Source organism: Populus euphratica, unplaced genomic scaffold, assembly GCF_000495115.2.
Source record: "Populus euphratica unplaced genomic scaffold, PopEup_1.0 scaffold61.1, whole genome shotgun sequence".
Taxonomy (NCBI): Eukaryota; Viridiplantae; Streptophyta; class Magnoliopsida; order Malpighiales; family Salicaceae; genus Populus; species Populus euphratica.
The window spans coordinates 110,349-130,247 of NW_011499941.1; the positions used below are offsets into that span (position 1 = coordinate 110,349).

Genomic DNA, 19,899 nt, shown 5'->3' on the forward strand with positions numbered 1-19,899 from the left:
TGCTACATCAAACATATACGTTCCTTAACGAATTATCAAGAATATTATGTGATCTATTTGTTTTGCTACTATGGAAGAAGAGATGAACAATAATTGGAGTTAGTTTTTGGATTTGCTTCGTTGATATGTGATTGGGAGACGAGCCTAGTTGTTTTACATTTAATATTTATTAAATATTAGATTAATTTTATTGTTAATGATGACTGCTAATTGGTTTTTAATACTAATTGGTTTTTAATATATGTATATAGATTAATTACTTAGTACAAGAAGCTAGAAAAGCAACAATGATTATCTATAAAGGTATCGATGAGATGAGACGTATTGTGGCCAACACTACGCTTAATTTATATCGTGATGGACTTCAAGAAGTTAGGAAGGTTGGGCGTCTTGAAGTGACATTAACAGAAGATGAGATTGTTTATCGTAGAAATGTTAAGGATATTGGTCCATCTATAAGCGTTTCATGCCCATCCATAAACGACCTAGGTCCATCTACAAGTGACTTAGAATTCTATTGGTCCTTTCTATACCTATATGGATATTACAAACTCATTCTCGAGTTGGAAGACCCTTATACGAGGCAGGATGATTATTAAATATAGTTATATATTATTATATGTTATGAGAATTATGAATAGATGTATAATTTGTTTAATTTTAATAAAATATTATGTCATGTTAATTATCTATTTAAATTTATTATTTAAGATTGAATTGTGTTTTGATGCTGGAAAACTGGTAATTTAAATTATTCGAACTAGTTTCTTTTTTTTCTACAAGGAGTTTATAACAAAAAAGATTGCCCTAGAATGAGTTTGTTAAAAAAAACCGTAAATATCATAAATACCATCCACAACACGAGAGTAATAGTTGCTATCTACATGAAATATTTTTTTTAAGTATTATTTAAAAAAATAATAATTTTTTTAAACCTCGCTAGCTTACAAAATTACTCAGTTCAGAAACATAAACTATGAAAGCCACGCACTTATTTTTATCTCATCTCCAGCTGATGCATTCATGCACAAAACTGGATTTGAATTTTACAGAGTGGTGTAACCTTTTGGATTCGATTTCACTTATATGGTAAAAAGCCACTCCTGCGCATGAACTTGAAGCTGCTGCTTATTGTTGAGCTAAATATTCAGAACCAGTCTCTCAGATACAGCTTATCTTAGCTTATTTACTTCGGAGTCAGTCTCGCAAAGACAAATATCACATTGGCTGCATTTACTGACCAGCCATTGCACAGCTAGAGTCATTCAAATAATAACTAGACTTTCTAGAAAAGCATGGAGATTACTAAGATGGAATATAGCTCGGTAATTGAAGGTGGAATTGGGGGTAACAACTTCGAAGCTCATTATCAGGACTGCTGTTGTATTCCTCAACTGGCCTTTGAATTTCACTAATGCTCTTAGCACGTTAAGAGAGTCCTGATCATGACATATATCAGTACCGTCATTTCGATGAAAATTCTTGAATGAAGGACACCATTCTGTTGGGATCAAGTGTTATAAATTTGTAGAGAAAAAAGATTTTATTTCACAATTAAGAACGAACAATTTAATCCTGTAAATTCGATGCTGCTGGGGTGTAAAAATGCTGAGCTTCATCTCCAGGAGCATACCAGATTGGTTTGTAGATAAGTACTTGGCCCCGCCCCGGTTTTGAGGCTATAGAAGAAAGAAAATCATCGAGGATGATGCAGTGATAGAACCTAGCTAGTGCTCGTAATATGTTAACATATGGATTTCTCTACTGGATTTCATGAAGAAACTCATTAAGGATGCTGCAGTGACAGAATCCATTTCCATTTTTGTATTGTTAAGGGTGATTAATCCCCTATATAGATGGAAAATCCCATCTCTACTGTCTAGTGTAGCCTCCATGTGCTCGTCTACTTTCCTGCATTTAGCTGCCTATGTTCTTTGGTTTTTGATTTCTACAATTAATTCTAATTTCCTTTTGGTTGCTGCTAAGAATCTCTTTTAAGAGTACTTTCTCTTTTCTTGAAATCTGGGGTGCCAATTTGCTGTTCGTAGTTCTTAGAAACATTGTTTGCATTTTAAGCTTACTATCAAACTGGATACTTGTTAGAGGTGATTGAATTCTCCCTCTGAAAGTTTCAGCATAACCAACAACAATTAACATCGTTTTAATCGTGCCCTTCTTGTTGTTCCTTCTGATTCCTCTAAGGATGTTTTTGCAGATCTCAGCTATCATGGCCTCTCCTTTAAGCACTTGATGAATGAGGATTTTCATTCGAGGAAATCTCAAAAACAAAAGAGAAGCATTTGCACAAACATCCTCAAGCACACGCACATAATAACATGGGAGCTACAACATAGTACTGCTTATACTTTAAGCACCAATCCAGGCAATTCCTTATTTAACCAGATGCTCATGCCACTCATCATCGATGAAATGATGGAGCTTGCCTTCGTTCTACTTGAGCTGGCTAAAGCTTCCCCTCAAGAACTGCAGGTTGGACAAGCACAATCAGCACCACACTTACAGTAGGCCTTGCCCACCCCAGTAGTCACCACGCTCCTAGGGCATGTGCCTGGATTGCAGCCACAGTGCTCGCCACACGAGCATTTGTTGTGCCCAGCTCCCTCTCCGCTTGTGGCCTTCATTGAACTACACCTGTATGCATTATCAGGCAGAATGTTATGTTAAAAACAAAAAAAAAAAGAGAAAAGAAAATTATTAAATCATGGCAACTATCAAGATCCGCAGGATGTGCCACCAGGGCAAGGAACAGGACATCCACACTCATCATTGCAACCCACGGTACCTCCTCTGGTATCTGCCATTATCCTCCTTGCTTTCTTTTGCCTCTATCTCAAAGGGTATGCTGTAATTTGTATACTTGAATTACAAGACGCAGACAGTTAATAAATATAGCTGCAATCAAAGTCTTATGTTGGCAATAAGTGGCACTTGAAGTTCTGTCAGACTAACACATGGCCATACATGACAAGGTTTGACATGTAACTGCCCTCAAAGGTTGGTGAATAGCACAAGTGAACTGCAGGGATGTAGATGACTAACACCTGGGAATGTGAGTGGTTGTTGAAGCTGTGTGGTTTGCCCAATTCACGCATCCCTTGCCGCATCACAACAACATGGAGTCTAATCCTCCTCCAGATATGGAAACAGAATTCGAACAAGCAGATGACGTTTAAAATCCTCACCGCGATGCTTGCCATGAAATCAGAATTAAGAACTTAATGATTTCTGTGTATTGATGGATACTAATTATTTCAGATAATAACAATTTCAGGTCCAACAGGGTATAACTATTTCAGCTTATAAAACAACAGTGCACCTGACCTTTACATTAATCTCAGAAATCATATATAAGGTCAAATGAAGCAGGGAGGGAGATGATCATAAGAACAAAATAATATTTTGGGCCAACTGGAAGAGAACAAGGAAGAGAGCAAATGAAGGGCCAGAGATTATTGACCTTCACATGATCATGATTTGTCATAATTCTTTAGATGTTAACATGGTAGCCAATTACCGACATTATCACTGTACGTGATAAGAGTGCAGGCAGAGAAATCTGACAAGTCACAGCAGGTGATCATGACCTAGCTCATGCACAGTAGCCGTGTTAAGGAATCTATGATGCGAACGCTATAAATATCATCAGAAGCTGAAAATATGATCCATGGAATAGAGTTTGAAATGTCGGTGCAGCATATGCCTTTGATCATCTCATGAGTTTGGGCCACGTTGTGCTGCAGTGCATATCCTGTTAACAAAGAAGAGATCACCAGTCTAAATAACAATTTCTCAAGTTCCAATCAGTTTCGTCGTTTAAGCATGGAAAAAGACATTCTCCTGCATTGCAAGCCAGCCTACTACTTGTGGCCACATAACCATCGAACTGCCATACCATTAAACAGAACCAAATTCAATTTCCTTTATGTGGCTGCTAATTAACCAGATAATTGTCTCTTTCTGGATCAGCAACCCACAACATATATATTAGTTAACAAGCAAATGTCACGTAACAATTTTATTTGGAGTTCTATTTCGAGTTGGTGAAATTCTGTGCCCAAAATCTCGTCTGGCATATTGTCTCTTTCTCATGCAAAGGCAGCCTCTTCATTACACTGCATGTGGCTCTCCAACTCATTGATTTGGACGGACTTTATGAGTGGGAGAGGGACCTCTCTCTCTATAGTGGGTCACTCACTAGCCATGAGATGGAATCAGCTATATGATGACACTACATATTTTTGACATTTTCCCATTTAACCTTTCACATAATCCTGCCTGGTCTTGTTTTATCTTAGCCTGAAGCAGCAAATATCACCATCAACCAAGATTTACGGGGCAATATCCATTCTGCAATTGTACATTGACCACCACACTTTGTTTTTTACTTCCACCATACTTTGTTTTTTACTTCCATTCAAAACCCCTCCTCTTAAGATAATAACAACTTGATAGATGAGGAATCTCTTTAATCCACCTACTGTCACATCCTCATAAGTTTTGTTTTTTTACTGAATGGAAAATGAGGGCATCAGTTTCTTGGAACAGTTTCTCGAGTCTTGCTGGGTTAGACCTTGAACCTTGGAGACCTCCTGACTTGCATCTTATGTCATAATCTTCTTGCAGAAGCCCGACTACACACCAACCTAAGCATCAAAACCTCTACCGAACCGGGCCACCACTAGTAACATGGCATGGACCTGAAAAATCAGGACAAGGCTCATAAGTGGTTCAGAACAATCAACCACGGTAGATATGTACTTTTATGGGTCCCAAATATTAGCTGTGCATCACTCACCCGCTCACGTTGCGTTAAAGTTTGTTTGATATAATAATGCTTTTCACTCCGAAATCTGCTGAGCAATTTCAAAAACAAGCACACGTTTATACCATAAAATATATATAATTAATCTTAACTTAAACTATCATCTCCACTCCCTTCTAACATACCAATCTGCTGTGCAATTTAAAAAACAAGCACACATTTATACGATAAAAATATATATAATTAATATTAAGTTAAACAACCATCTCCACTCCCTTCTAGCATACCAGTTAAAGGACAAGAAAATGTTTGACCTTTATTTGATCATAAATTCAAGTCATGATTTCACTTTCAAATTCTTGCCCATACCCATCGCCAGAAAAGCAGGCAAGAGAAAAGAGAGAACAAACACGATCACTTCCATGAGTATCATGAGTATAAGAGGGGTTTGCTATTGGAGGCAAACCTTTTTCCTTTATCTGGCTTTGGATTGGTTAAAATTATTATAATATATGTTTAGCAGCATAATCCAAGATCACACTTCACTTCAAGTATCTTAACTTAGAAATAACAATTAACAAGTACAGATTCATACCATCTTTTTTGGATTCATGTACACCAACATATTATCATCATTTTTCTGCGCTATTTCGTATAGGCAGTAGTTTTTTCCAGTTTCAACTGGAACATGTTGATCCCATCTGGGTCATCTCTAACCTCTAGCAACACTGTAAGGCATGAAAAATCACGTTCTGCAATGGAATTATCCGTAGCTTCCCTCTCAAGTTCAAAGTAATCATCGTGCAGTCAGATTGCTTTAAACACCGGGTCTGAATCTTAAAACATGGAGTTTTTTCATTTCTATACATTAAACAAACACAAAATTAACAAAGTCCACTCGTATGTCTGAATCTTAAAACACCAGGTCCTGAAGTTCAAAAGCAGAAAGATGAAGAGAAAAGGCATCCAAATCCAACAGATATTTATGGGGTCTACTAGAAAAATATATTGCAAGTTGAAAAGTAGCCTCTTGGCAAGCGAGATCGAGAAAAGTATTCACAAAAATAATATTTTTTTCATGACCATCTCAGCATTCAAGAAAAGTATTCAGTTGGCCTTTTGCCTGTGCTCAGACAGCATTCATCGCTTGCGGGAAAAATCTAAGCTAATAAATATCAATCAAATGCGAGTTCAAATATATAAATATACTTTTAATATAGCATCAAAATCTAAAATCACCAGCTTCTTCTGTTTTTGTACATCTGATCAACTACATTGATTTTTAATCATAAAAAAAAAACAAATAAGTAAAAACTGAAGAAATACAAGAAAAAAATTCTCCCCTCCTCCTTCCCCAACCTCCACCTTCTTCACTCGTGTATACAGACAATTTCCACCAGCAAGATAACCCCAAGAACTAGAAGAAATTGAAAGAAAAATCAAATTCAAGAGCATAGAACCTGACTTTTTTAACAATCGATCGTCTATTTCTCTCTCTCTCTCTCTCTCTCTTTTTTTTGTTTCCCACTTTTCAAGGTCCTAGAAAAGGCCAACACCTTATCAGTCCAAAGCATTAGGACCGGCACATGCCTTCAATTCGGGGCTCCAGATCCATTGCACCAAGAACTTCCTCCCTCTTCTACCATTCAAATTAAACGTCCTACCTTTCCTATCCCTCATCACCTGCCCTGTATACCCCCCACCACCACCTGTCCCATACAACCCTTCACACAAATCCCCTATCTCAGTTGGTGCTGTTGGATCCTCCCCCGCATACCAAGCATTCACCAAGGGATTTGAAGACAACTCTGCAAGTTCATGGCCGATAACACTAATCATTCCATCAACACCCACATCCCCATTCGGTGGCTTCAAGGCTCCTGGCCCACCTCCACCCATATAACCAGGGACTGCAAAAGGGTAAGCACAGACTTCAGGGCATTGTTTGCCTGAATTACCAACCCAAGCATAAGGCAATGTGTAGCCAACCATTGATGGAAATGTAAAGTAATGGAACCCACACACTGCTCTACAGAAGTCTTGCATGGTCACATCTTGTGAGGTCAATATGAGGTAGATCCCATTCTTGTGATCTACTGGGAATGGTGCAGACCTTACTGCTGAAGCTATCACTTGTTGGATTGTAAGTCTTGTTAAGCCAGTCCCATGTGAATAAGCACTATCAGCATATTCGCCAGCTATGAGTATTGAACGTGAGACGTTAGCCCCAGTTTGATCTGTGTACAAAGACACAGTGCGCCACCACTCAGAGACGGAGGGCTTGGCGGCAACAGTTGAGGGGGAGATGGAGTTAATGAAGTCTTTGATGAGAAGTTTTTGAGAATTAGCCCAACGGCCATACCAGATAAGGTAGATGTTTATTGGGGCAGAAGAGAGGACTGGACCCATATGGTAACGAAGGTGGACTAAATCTGATGAGCCCTCGAATTTCTTAGAGGATGAGAGGGTTCTTGGTGGTAGTTTTGGGTTTATAATATCTGGTTTCGTGTTCAAGGTTTGAACTTGTGGGGAACTAGTTGAAGAAGTTGAAGCATAGACATGGTGAATAAATAGTAACGGTATGAAAAGGGCACAACAAAATGAAAGGGGAGAATAAGGACGTTGTGACATTTTGAGTGGTGTGATGGTGGTGGAGGAAGAGGATGAGGAGGAGAAGGGGTTTGGTGGTGGTGAGGAGAAGAGGGGAGGTGGGGGGGTAAATAAAGAGGGGTGAGGTGGGGAAAAACAGAGAATGGGAGGGAAATGGGCTGGAGACAGCTGCAACGTGTGGGCACACTTTACTTTGAGACTAGTTGAAAGTTGCAGGCTCTGTTGGTTTGCGGTTGGGTGAAGTGCGCTTTGTGTTTTATTTTAAATATAGGTTTGAAAATATATAATTAATTAATCTATATTATAGTTTTTGTTATAATGATGTAAATTTTTTTATTTTTTAATTTTCGTTGGGAGTTTGTTTTGTGTTATAACATGTTTAATTATTTTTTATTTGAAAAAATATTAAATTAATATTTTTAGATATTTTTAATATATCAATATTCAAATAAAAAAATACTCATAAAAATATATATTTAATTAAAAAATTATTTTAAAAAATACTGCATCACAGTATACTTTTTTTTTTTTACAACTTTAAAAAAGAAAAAGGTTAACAAGAAGCCAAACATGCAAAAAGAGTGTCCCCCTCGCCATCTCCCCTCCTTTTCTAATGCGCGTGTTTGTTTCTGAAGAGCTGGGAATCAACTTTAGTGAAATAGAGTTCTTTGGATTGTATTGTGTGTCGGGTAATTATCGACATGAATTGATTGTTATTTTTAAAAATATTTTTTATTAAAAAATATATAAAAATTATTTTTTATATTAATATATCAAATAATTTAAAAATATTAAATTTTAAAAAAAATCATAGAACATAATTTCAACAACAAAAATAAACAATCTTAAAACTATATTAGAAATTATTTTAAAAATATACTAAAATAATTTTTTTTATAATTACGTATTAAAATAATTTAAAATAATAATAATAATAATTTAAAACTAAAAAAATATCTTGGAAAACGCAATTCAACTACTAGAATAAATACAATAATAGTGTTTAACAATATGAGTGACCGTGTTTTTACTGAAAAAATTGAATTTTTTTGTTTAATTTTTTTTTTTGATTGTTTTGATCAATTAATATAGAAAAATAAATTTAAAAATTTATATTAATATATTTTTAAATAAAAAAATTTTTTTAAAAAAAATCCCTATCGAAGACTACACCATTGCTTTCTCCCCTCTAACCTTACCTCAGGCTATGTTTGTCACATGACATGGATGGATGCAGGGGTGGAGTAAAAAAAAAAAAAAGGGTTAAATTAAAAAAATTATTTTAAAAAAATTAAAATTTCAATTATTTTATAAGAAAAGAACTGGGAAAAACCTCTTCGCTGGGGCCGGTCCCTACCAACCCCCTCCCTCCGCCACCCGATGGACGGCGCCTCTCGATATAAAAGGTTAATTGAAGAAATCCTAAAAGGTATTGCTCAACTAATTAAATTATAAATTTAATTTTTAAAAATTATTAGTTTGAGTTTTATAAATTTTAAAATAACTTGATATTTATATGACCAATAACTTTAGAGTTTATAGAATTAATTAAGATATTTACAAATTAGTTCAAATATCAATATTAATCTATAAAAAAAAGCAATTGAAGAAAAATATTTAATTTAAATTTGTTCTATACGCGTTCATATTTTAAAAATTTAAAACTGTTTTAGACACACAATTGGAAACAAAAAACCCCAGCTTGTAATAGTTAGGGTAGGTTGATCTAGGACCCACCAATCAAGATCTAAACTGATGTATATTGAAAAAAAAAATATTAAAAAATAACTCAGTTGACTTTAATTAAAAACTTGAATTTATATACATAATCATAATAAAACTCAATTAAAAACTTATTAATTTTTTTTAATTAAAATAATATCACTATGATTTAAAAAAATTAATCATAACTTAACCCCCGCGACCTGTACAGGTCACTTAAGCCTTGTTTCGAGCCAAACACAAGACAGGGTTTTAAAAACTACGGAGAAGACAAAACAGACTTGCTGAAGTCAGCCACTTCTTCAATCTCGAACCAGAAAGTAGAAACTCGGTGTCCTCTGCTGATATCTCGAGGCCAGGAATTGAAATCCCTTGGTAACCACAGAAGAGAAGCCTTGAGAGAATAAGACTCCAGATAAACTTCAAGTACAAGGTGTTAGAATATCAGAATCTTCAGTAGCAACTCCAGAAACTTGGTCGGCAACTTCGACAGAAAACCCAGTAGAATGGGCACCATTTATTCAGTCCATCCATTATGTTACTAGTTCAAAATAATCCAGCTAGTTACTCGATAGTTTCCTTGTTTTCCTCATGTTTTTTTTCCTTCTTTACAGATTAACTGTACAGTTATAGATACAATCGAAAATTACACGGCTAAGTGTGGAAGACAATTCAAAGATATCTCCTGTCTTCATCTCCCTGTTGTGTTAAGTTGCTCCATTTATCAAAGCTAATATATATAAAATAAACGATCATCTATTATTTAAAAAATATTTAAAATCCCTAGGATAGGCCAATAAAATCCATAATCTGTTTATAATAATCTTCACTATAAAATCCTTACGATAAGTGTCGATACATTTAAGAACTATTATTTATTATTTAAGAAATATATATATAATATTGATAATAACATTTATTAATGATGTAATCATCAATTTAAAATTTAATTTTGATAATTAAAAATAAATTCACAATGTAATAAATAATTATTATTTATACCAATTAAATAACTTATCATTTCTTTATATATAACATATTTAAGTTATAAAATTTAATTTAATTTCATCAAATTATAAAAAAATATTTTTTTATATCAAATCACAAACAAATCTTAACATACAAATCATATTTAAAAATAACAAAATTATCTATAAAAATGCTTTAACTAAATATGTATGTAAATTACAAATTGGTGAAATTTACGAGGATAACGCCTAGGTTTGTGGCAAAATAAAAGGGGTTGTTTTTTACGATGAAAGAAAAAGAAGAAACAGGGTAAATGGGCTGCTATCGGTGATAATATTTTTATATTTATCAATAAAATATAATATTTTTATATTTATCAATAAAATATTTTTGCCAACAAAAATTAATGTGGAATGAATCAACTATTAATATTTTTTGTTTTTTAAAATATTTTTATTATATCAAAAATTTCATCGTTAATTAGTAACAAAAAAAAAAAGTTTTGTTGGAATTTGTTGGTGAATATTTTCGGTCGGTATTGTCATTGGAAATGATTGACAATTTTTTTTATAACTAATTCCATTGCTATTTGACACTTCCATGGTAAACACGGAATTCGAAGGAAGTTACTGGCTTTTTGCATGGATCAAAATCTTTGCAGAGCTTTTTTTATGTGTTTCGGGGATCAGAGCCTCGCACTTGCTTGAGGATCTCTATTTTACAAACACATATTCGAACTAGTGTCGAACACATATGCTGAACTCGAGGAACTCCATGTAAGATTTCCAAACTTAATGTGCTAGTCAGACTCTAGATTCGCTGACCTTTCATTTTGTATGAGCCGAGTGCTGTGAAGCAATGCTGACTTGTTCGGCAGCAACGATTTTGCTCGACAGAGTCTGTCCTGGCATTATTAAATTTCTCGAGACAAATGTAAAACAAGTTCATTCTCAAATAACGCCACAAATGAAACAATGATGAGGCACACATGGTTATAATCCATTTTGGAATATCATATACAGCAATAATGCAGCGCACAAGGTTGTGATCCATGATGGAGTTTCATGGTGCTGAACTTTCTCTTAATCAGACATCGTCTTCCATATTAGGATTGATGAGGTAGCTTCACAATGAGAGAAAATAAACCACTGTGTAGGGATAAGAACACAAGCTGACTGCTATGATTCACATCTTCCATGTTCTGAGGACAACATACCTATGCCTTGATAGCGAAGATCTCCATGAGAGCATACCAAGTCCCTGAAACCGCAAGAACAAGGCCCAAGGACACAATCCCCACATCAATTGTCCATCCTTTCCAGTTCATCTCTTCCTTGAACACAAGCAAGTGAAACAAAGCTGGCAAAACAAATCCCAATCCACAACATACACTGCTCCCCACCAAGGACAAGAAATCGGCGAAATTTGGCACCGTTAAAGCCACCAGAGTAACCACCATAACCGACAGCCATCTAAGCCACAGGCAATACCTGCCACCCCAGAACCTTCTCTCCACTATCTCATAAACAGGGTTCATCATCAGGGGAAATGTGAAAAACAGATTGACACAAAGACCCAATTGAACCAAAAGGCTAATGAGCCCAGGCCCTAAATTAGCAGTGATAATATCCTGAGTATCATTTCCAAATGCAAAGTAACCCAGCACACCAAAAGCTCCATATATCACTGATATAAGCCCCATGCTCAAACCTAAGATTTTCCCAAACGTTTCCCTCTCTTTCGTTTCAGATTCTATTGGCAAAACCATACCAATCCCTTCAAATGCATATACAGCCACGCCCATCCCGTAGAAAAACACGGACAAACCTCCAAAGGCTTTAACTTCAGGCCTATTTTCCATCATTAAAAAAACATCCTTAACAATCACCACTCCCATGGCAGCCAGATCAACAACATCAGCAAAAATGCTCAACGGAGCCAAGTGCGTCAACGTTGCAACAGAACTTAATCCCAATTGAAAAGGAAAACAGCCCCATATATACCAACTCTTAGCGGACATTGAGAAGGCAATAACTTGAGAAGGCAAGCTATCAGGTGATGATGCATTGAACAGATTAGCCATGGTATTACCAATAAATATCAAATAACCAATACAAAATCCAGCTTGAGACAAAACAATCATAACATCAACAACAAACCTCCCAATAGAACCACAAACGGTGAAACCCAGATCACCAAAGGAGTTAATCTTTGCGAATTCCCCGGATAAAGATTGAAGCTTTCTACGTGTATGGATTAACAACATCATACAGTAATGAGTTAAACCAGCAACAGAGAAAAGCATCATAAGACTCATTATCCAACCTGTGCGTTTAAAAGCATAAGGGAGACCAAGAACACCAGCACCAACAATAGCAATGAATACATTTGCAAAAGTCTTGGATTGAGAGGATAGAGGCGTGGACTTGGGTATGAGAGGTGTGTCTTCTCTTGGTAGAGCTTTTGCAGATGAGAATGCTGCATTTTTTCCAGACTCCATTTTTTTATTGATTGATACACTTTGTTTGTTTTGATAGACAACAATAATTGGAAGAGAGATTGGTTGCTGATGATATTTTGAACAGGTAACGAAAATGATGCGCTATTACAACCTTCGCCAGCCCAAAAACAGGGATAGACGGAGATTCAAGGAATGATCTGTTAATGGCAAGGCCAAATTGTAATCATATCCCCAGAACTCTAGTCCCAAGTCAAATCACCCCAATAAACTAAAAACAACCCAAGATTTCATCCCTGGACTAGTTTGATTTTACAACATGATCCTCCCTGGGAGGGCTGACAATCATTATCTAAGGTTTATGTCCTGGTATCAATAATCATAAGCTAACTATTACCTATAGGTAAATATTTTACATGGTCATATTCAACGCTCTAGAATTTCAGCAACCGTTAACCATATACTTTTTTTTTCAACAGAATAATAATATTAAATTTTTTCTAGAACAAATGATTTCAGTAAATCTAGTTAATCATTTGTAGACAAGCATTATGAACACATGGCTACATCATCAACAACAATCAAGTGTAAAAACATAAAAGTATTTTTAAAATACGTCAATTCATTATATAACCATATAAATGGTTTCAACGTGATTCTAAAGAAAAAACAAATTATTCCAATATAAAAAATAAAATTTTAATATCCTTAAAAAAAATACCTAATGTGGTATTAAAATATGTATTTGATATGGTAATAACTTTTCCAATTAAGATTTGAGAAAAATAGTTAATAAAGTATAAATTGTTACGTTTTATAACTAATATTTTAAGAGAATTTTCAATGAGATTCATGCAAAATCGTGGTATAAATTAATTTACCAAACACTTTTAAATCTATGATCAATGTAAAACATAAGCCATATTTAATTGCTTTTGGATACTATTTGATTAATATCTAAAGATAAAAAAGAAAATATGATATGTTTAATTGGAGAGACAAAACAAACATGTCTCAGCTAGAGGAATCAAACACTGAGTTGGTTTATTATAGAAAACATATAGGGTTTTTATTGTGGAAGTCAACATTGAAAATCTTATTTTTCTTTTATTTACACAAGACAAAAGGCAAGGTATGAGGTGCTGTGGTTTTTTCATAAGGACACACATGTCTTTTCCGTATTCAATAGAGGCACAAAGGATTTTTTATCTTTTCTTATAATAGTATAGCTGCCAAAGTAACTTATAGGTAAAAAAAAAATTAACTTTATGCTCAAGGGTTTTATAGTAATTTTATTTTTTATTGCTCAACAAAATCACAAAAAATAACCTTGAAATGCACAAAAAAAAAGAAGGAAATTGTCTTTCAATGATAATTTAGTCTTTCCTTCACGGTTTTTTTTTAATTAGGCACAACAAATAGCATTTTTATATTTTAATAATTTTAAAAACATTATTAGTGTATATTATGGATGTGGACACCACACGCGTTTTTTGAACAGCACATATAGCAATATTCATTATTGAAAAACTATTTTTTGTTGTGGTATTAAAAATATAATTGCGTTCATTTTTAATGTATATGATACGTGCATGCAAAGGATAATCGTATTATCATAAGTGGTAATGTCTTTTTTTTTTTCATCTTCTAAAAAGTATACCTAGCTATCTTTGTTTTTTATATTTAAATTTTAGTTTTTATTTTTTTATTTTTATTTTTATTTTTGTTCTCAACCATTTTATGGAATTTTTGTTATATTTCAATTTTTTACTTTAATTACAATTTCTCATATATTATTTCTTCAAAATTAGCCTTATTCTTTTTATTTGTAAATTTTTTCCTTTGTTTTTTTTTTAAGTTTTATTAACTTTCAATTTCATCATTTAATTAAAGTTTATGATTCTTTTTTTATTTTATTTTTTATTCTTTTAATTTTCTCCTTTTATTACAATTATACTTTTGTTAAATTTAACCCTCTCGAAGATTTTTTGCTGCCTTCTACTCTCTCTCTCTCTTTTTTTATCTCCACCCTTATTCCCTTTGTTCCAATTTTTTTTATATATCTTTTTAAAATTATTTTTTATTCATATTTAAATTAACATACATTCTTTCTTTTATTTTATTTATATAACCTCTTTGAAATAATAATTAATTTTTAGTTATTTTATCTGCATTTAATTTATAAAGATATTATTTTAATTTATCTATAATTTTTTTATATTTAATATAAATAAAAAAAATATTTTTGGATAATATTTTTAATATATATAAATTTGCATAATATTTTTTCTTATATTTTATTTTATATGTATTTATTTTTATTATTATTTAATAAAATAAAATTTTAATTTCTATATTCAAAATTATCAAAATCAGCTAGTCAAAGCCGTACTATAAATAAATATCTGAATATATATATATATATATATATTTTAAATTTAAATTTATTTATCATTAATAGTTTTTAAATTTTTTTAACATTCTTTATTTATTTAATTATATAAATATAGATTTTTTAATTTATATTTATATTTTTTCATACACAAATAAGCTTTAGAAAAGTCTGCGTATAATACAGAGTGCAGGGTGGTGAGGATAAAATAGCTAATATGGCTAAACGTGGCAAGGAATTATTGGGTAGGTGGTTAATATGGCGTTTCAAAATAGAATATGTTGAAATGGGAAGAGACTACAAACAATAATAACTTAACAAGGCGAGTATAACTGTTTTTATTTTAAAGTATTTTTTAAAAAAATTAAAATTTATTTATTTATTCTATTTAAAATTAATATTTTTAAATATTTTAATATTAAAAATAATTTTTAAAAATAAAAAAATTATTTTAATACATTAAAAATTAGCAAGCACACACCCCAGCACGCGCGAGGATGGAAAAACCCTCGCTGCGCAATTGACAGTGCTGTACATTCAGGCTTCAGCGAGAGAGAGAGAGAGAGCAGAGACAAAATGAAGAAGACTTGAAAATAAAATAAAAATTAAATAAATGAGAAAAATAAGATGCGATTACCGATGCCTTCTTCTGATAACAGCCGTAGTCGCATTCTTCTACATTCAGGTAGGTAGGTCAGGTCGATTCTTCAATTCTTTTCTTCTTTTGTTACAGATGGATGCATCCATCCATCGTCAAGTTTTATAATGGTTTGTGGAATTTCAGATGCGGCTATCTGCGACGCTATCAGAGTACGCAGATCGGCTTGCTGTTGCGCTTGAATCAGAGAATCATTGTACTTCTCAATCGCGATTACTTACTGATCAAATCAGCATTCACCAATCCAATATTGTTTCTCTTCAAGGTTTCTTTCATTCTCTCTCTCTGTTTTTTAACCATTATTTGAACTGAATTTGATTTTTTTTATATTGAAATAATTTTCAGAACAAAATAGACGTCAAGCCGAAGAGTGTAGACAGCTCAAGGCGCTTCTCGATGATCTTGAAAGTATGTACCTCACCAAATTTTATCACTCACTTAAGCTTTATGAATCCAGTTGTTTTACTGAGTGGCATTGGTTTCTGTTGATTCCTATTTATCTTGGTCTTTTTTTAGGTTGTTGGTGTTTGGTGTAAACAGTTATATTTTTCTTTAGTGTTGATCCAAATTTATAAGAAATTTACGTTTTCTCAATGCTGATATTGCAGGAAAAGGCGTTCGAAAAGTGGTTGACAAGGCACAGGTACAGAACAGCGGACAATTTCTGAAGTTATATATATATATATATATATACACACACACACATATATACATGCCATTGCAGTCATCGCTTTAAATTATACAAGCTATTTTCTGCTTCATTTTTCAGGTACCAGTGGCAGCCGTTGTGATCATGGCCTGCAATCGTGCTGATTATTTACAACGGACAATTGAGTCTATTTTGAAGTATGTTTCGTGTTCATGTAGTTTGTTTCTAGTGCATTTAACTCAATTCTAATCACCAGCTGACTGGTTTTCTAAGTTGACAGGTATCAAAGCTCTGTTGCTTCGAAATATCCACTTTTTGTGTCTCAGGTACTCATATTAGCTTTTGTTTTTCCTTTTTTGTCAAAGTGCAAATTAGGTTTGCTTCTGAGCATGGCATGCACACCTACTATACTATCGATAGATATACCGTATAAGAAAACTATATAGCTGGTTCTGCTTTTCTTTCAGTAATTTTTTTTCTTCAAATTTTCAGGATGGATCAGACCCAAATGTAAGAAGCAAGGCTATGAGTTATAATCAGCTAATGTACATTCAGGTAAACTGTATTCTATGTATTTTTGTGTGTGCATGCAAGGTCCTTATCTATTATCTGGTATATATTCATGGTTGCTTGAATAGTATCTGTATATGATGTGGTATATCAAGCTGTGTATTTGGAACATTTCTCATTCCAGTTGCAATACTTGATTATTTTAGTTTCTTTTTCATTCATTTGCAGCACTTAGATTCTGAACCAGTACAAACAGAAAGACCTGGGGAATTGATTGCATACTACAAGATTGCAAGTAAGGAATGATTACTTCTTGTGTAATAGCTTTATTCTCAAATTTACTAACTGAAATGTAAATCTTCTACAGGGCATTACAAATGGGCAATGGATCAATTATTCTACAAGCATAATTTCAGCCGAGTAATTATACTTGAAGGTGGACTTCTTCTCCTGCTGTGGAATCGTTCTTCATGTCTTTCTTTTTATCTCTATATTCACTGAGAGAAAGTATGTGCTAAAGTATTGCTTCTAAAACAGATGATATGGAAATCGCCCCTGATTTTTTTGATTACTTTGAGGCTGCTGCAGCTCTTCTTGAAAAGGATAAGTACGTTATTTTCCATGCCTTCTATTTCCTACACATTAAATTTTAATATAAAAAGCTAGGGATCTTAGGTTTTCACTTTTCAGTAAGCTAGTTTCTTTCTCATTTGGTAACTAACATGGTAGGTCCATCATGGCTGTTTCTTCATGGAATGACAATGGACAAAAGCAGTTTGTGCATGATCCTTGTAAGTTATTTTCTCATTTACTCTTTATACTACCACCTCTCCTCTCTAAACTGTACTCGTGTGATGGGATATTTAACTTTCAATGAGCTCAGGCAGAATGTGTTTGGAAAAGGTTTTGGTAATGATTTGAGCAACAAACTTGAACTGCTTTTTGATTCTGATCTGCTATTTGATGTATTCTGCAGATGAACTTTATCGGTCAGATTTCTTTCCTGGACTTGGCTGGATGCTGACTAAATCTATTTGGGACGAACTATCCCCTAAATGGCCAAAAGCATATCCTTTTTTTATTTTGTCATATCATTTTGAAGTCTGGCTTTTATAGTGTGATTGAAAGCATTTCCCTTGACAAAAACTCACTTACTGGGATGATTGGTTGAGATTAAAGGAGAATCATAAAGGTCGACAGTTCATTCGTCCAGAAGTATGCCGGACATATAACTTCGGTGAGCATGTATGTATATCTATCTATGTACTACTGCACTTATATCACTTCATATTTGTTTGGATGCATCTGTGTCAGGCTGACATATTTAGAAAGTGTTGATTAATATTAATGTATTGAGAACCACTTAGGCAGAAGCTTACAAACCAGTTGATTGATCATTGTATAACATGCAGGGGATGAAATACCATTTATTTTCATAATATCACAAAACAGAAGGTTAATGCAATAAAATGTCACCAAATATCAGAACCCACATGTCTTTACCCTCTAATTGAGTGTGGATTTATGATCACAGGGCTCTAGTTTAGGGCAGTTTTTCCAGCAATATCTCCAGCCTATTAAACTGAACAATGTAAAGGTATTACATATTCCACATTTTTTCCCCCTAGTTGAAGTGTCTGCACTTATAATGTATATCATTATCATTATAATGAATTTCACTTTTGCCTCTTCTTCAAAAGGTTGATTGGAAGGCAAAGGATTTAAGCTACCTGACAAAGGTAATGGACAATTTTAATTCATGTGAAGTGAAGGAAGCCCTAAAAGCTGATTCTAGTCAATAAATTATGTACTGCTGCTCTTCTCAGGACAATTATACAAAGCATTTTGCCAACATTGTGAGAAAAGCTAAACCTGTCCATGGAACTGATGCTGTTCTTAAGGCCTATAATATAGAGGGTGATGTGCGTATCCAGTACAGGGACCAACCAGACTTTGAATGGATTGCACACCAATTTGGTATTTTCGAAGAGTGGAAGGTATTTCTGCTCTAACTCCGATAAAGTTATGCAAAATGGAATGAAACCAGAAAATTCTTCTCTTTATTTTATGCTCTTGGGTAAATCGCATGGATTGAGTAGCTCCTCCTATCATGTTATCACATTTCACTATTCGGTGACATGTTTAGTGCAACAGGTGATAATCCTATCTGTGTTGCGCTGCGCCATGTATGCTCACTCTTGTTCTCTGTGCTTGTCTGCATTCAGAATCAGATATCTTTTTATCATTTTTGAAAACAATTGTGCCCTCAATTGATTTTTTTCCTTTCCATTTCTAGGATGGAATACCAAGGACATCATTTAAAGGAGTAGTTGTTTTCAGATACCATACAACAAGACGTATATTCCTTGTTGGTCCAGATTCTCTTAGGCAACTTGGGATCGAAGATGCTTGAGACTATATGAAAAGAGAGAGATCATGCACTGTTAGTTCCATTTAGTTTGTTTTTGATTTTTAAATTAACGGAGCTCAAAGAAGGAAATGTGTGTAAATTTGGGTCGTCAGAGATCCACACACTCAGGCAACACACCGGAGCCAGCCAAACACGAGCGTAGTTGATCCTAAACGGCATATAAAGGAATCAGCTTCTATTGAACGTGCTTTTGTGGACCCCTGTACCATCTTTGTGTCATATTTACATCTGATCATTGTGTGAGATGCTTAATTCTCGTGCTCGTCGATTGGTGGAAATGCCCATGAATTTTGTAGTCTCCATCAAAGACTTTGTTGTTACTAACGCTTTGCTTAACCAATACATGCCAGATGATAATCGACTTGCGACTGTCTCGTGATTAATGATGTTTTAAAAGACAACATACCGATCCCACTCATTTATGGTTCAAAAAAGGAAGGATTTGTTTCGAGTTCCGGAAACGACGATCATGCTGTTGGAAATCTAAGAGAAGGGTGATCGATGAAAATGCACGTCTTCAACACATTAATTTTAGTTCAAAATTTTAAAGGGTGTGATTAAATCAATATTATTTACTGGATTGGAATAGTGTTTTGTTTTGAGTTTTTTGTTTAGTTCTGTTTTTTTAAATAATATTAGGGTGTGTTGGCATTGTTAATAGTAAAAAAAATATTATTTTTTTTTGTTGGGTTTACACCAATCTCATAGATTATTATT

At 33.8% G+C, this 19,899-nt stretch overlaps 4 protein-coding genes across 5 annotated transcripts; 1 reads left to right on the plus strand and 3 right to left on the minus strand.

The window, feature by feature from the left end:
- Positions 1-2,253: 2,253 nt before the first annotated feature.
- On the minus strand, positions 2,254-3,472 carry LOC105137056 (EC protein homolog 2-like). Its single transcript, XM_011042632.1, has 2 exons — positions 2,745-3,472; positions 2,254-2,681 (listed from the first exon to the last, which is right to left on the minus strand). Exons 1-2 carry the CDS (start codon positions 2,820-2,822, stop codon positions 2,478-2,480), a joined length of 282 nt encoding a protein of 93 aa, XP_011040934.1. The 5' UTR covers positions 2,823-3,472; the 3' UTR covers positions 2,254-2,477.
- Positions 3,473-5,979: 2,507 nt separating this feature from the next.
- LOC105137057 (protein EXORDIUM-like 5) lies at positions 5,980-9,810 on the minus strand. The gene is made up of 3 exons (XM_011042633.1): positions 9,753-9,810; positions 9,397-9,535; positions 5,980-7,640 (listed from the first exon to the last, which is right to left on the minus strand). Exons 1-3 carry the CDS (start codon positions 9,808-9,810, stop codon positions 6,344-6,346), a joined length of 1,494 nt encoding a protein of 497 aa, XP_011040935.1. The 3' UTR covers positions 5,980-6,343.
- A 1,244-nt stretch (positions 9,811-11,054) lies between these two features.
- LOC105136976 (proton-coupled amino acid transporter 3) lies at positions 11,055-12,710 on the minus strand. Its single transcript, XM_011042501.1, has one exon. The coding sequence runs from the start codon at positions 12,582-12,584 to the stop codon at positions 11,301-11,303; it is 1,284 nt and encodes a 427-aa protein (XP_011040803.1). The 5' UTR covers positions 12,585-12,710; the 3' UTR covers positions 11,055-11,300.
- Positions 12,711-15,430: 2,720 nt separating this feature from the next.
- On the plus strand, positions 15,431-19,565 carry CGL1 (alpha-1,3-mannosyl-glycoprotein beta-1,2-N-acetylglucosaminyltransferase). 2 transcript variants are annotated; one of them, XM_011042504.1, is made up of 17 exons: positions 15,431-15,623; positions 15,719-15,857; positions 15,938-16,000; positions 16,201-16,235; positions 16,362-16,438; positions 16,522-16,567; positions 16,734-16,796; positions 16,980-17,046; positions 17,119-17,187; positions 17,289-17,358; positions 17,481-17,542; positions 17,728-17,818; positions 17,903-17,996; positions 18,286-18,348; positions 18,452-18,490; positions 18,578-18,748; positions 19,048-19,565. In XM_011042504.1, exons 2-17 carry the CDS (start codon positions 15,719-15,721, stop codon positions 19,162-19,164), a joined length of 1,266 nt encoding a protein of 421 aa, XP_011040806.1. In that variant the 5' UTR covers positions 15,431-15,623; the 3' UTR covers positions 19,165-19,565. The 2 variants fall into 2 exon arrangements, with proteins under 2 accessions (XP_011040806.1, XP_011040805.1); XM_011042503.1 differs by having other exon boundaries at positions 15,431-15,619.
- Positions 19,566-19,899: the final 334 nt, after the last annotated feature.

What these genes read in the sequence shown, in the direction of transcription:
- CGL1 (XM_011042503.1), top strand. Translation starts at nt 15,548, where the DNA reads ATGAGAAAAATAAGATGCGATTACCGATGCCTTCTTCTGATAACAGCC. An exon ending in GCAGTTTGTGCATGATCCTT is followed by an intron (nt 17,543 to 17,727) that starts GTAAGTTATTTT and finishes TGTATTCTGCAG; the next exon opens with ATGAACTTTATCGGTCAGAT. An exon ending in GTATTTTCGAAGAGTGGAAG is followed by an intron (nt 18,749 to 19,047) that starts GTATTTCTGCTC and finishes TTCCATTTCTAG; the next exon opens with GATGGAATACCAAGGACATC.
- LOC105137056 (XM_011042632.1), bottom strand. Translation starts at nt 2,822, where the DNA reads ATGGCAGATACCAGAGGAGGTACCGTGGGTTGCAATGATGAGTGTGGA. An exon ending in CTTGCCCTGGTGGCACATCC is followed by an intron (nt 2,682 to 2,744) that starts TGCGGATCTTGA and finishes TTTTGTTTTTAA; the next exon opens with CATAACATTCTGCCTGATAA.
- LOC105137057 (XM_011042633.1), bottom strand. Translation starts at nt 9,810, where the DNA reads ATGAAGACAGGAGATATCTTTGAATTGTCTTCCACACTTAGCCGTGTA. An exon ending in TAGCCGTGTAATTTTCGATT is followed by an intron (nt 9,536 to 9,752) that starts GTATCTATAACT and finishes TTGTACTTGAAG; the next exon opens with TTTATCTGGAGTCTTATTCT. An exon ending in GAAGTGGCTGACTTCAGCAA is followed by an intron (nt 7,641 to 9,396) that starts GTCTGTTTTGTC and finishes TAAAACACAAAG; the next exon opens with CGCACTTCACCCAACCGCAA.
- LOC105136976 (XM_011042501.1), bottom strand. Translation starts at nt 12,584, where the DNA reads ATGGAGTCTGGAAAAAATGCAGCATTCTCATCTGCAAAAGCTCTACCA.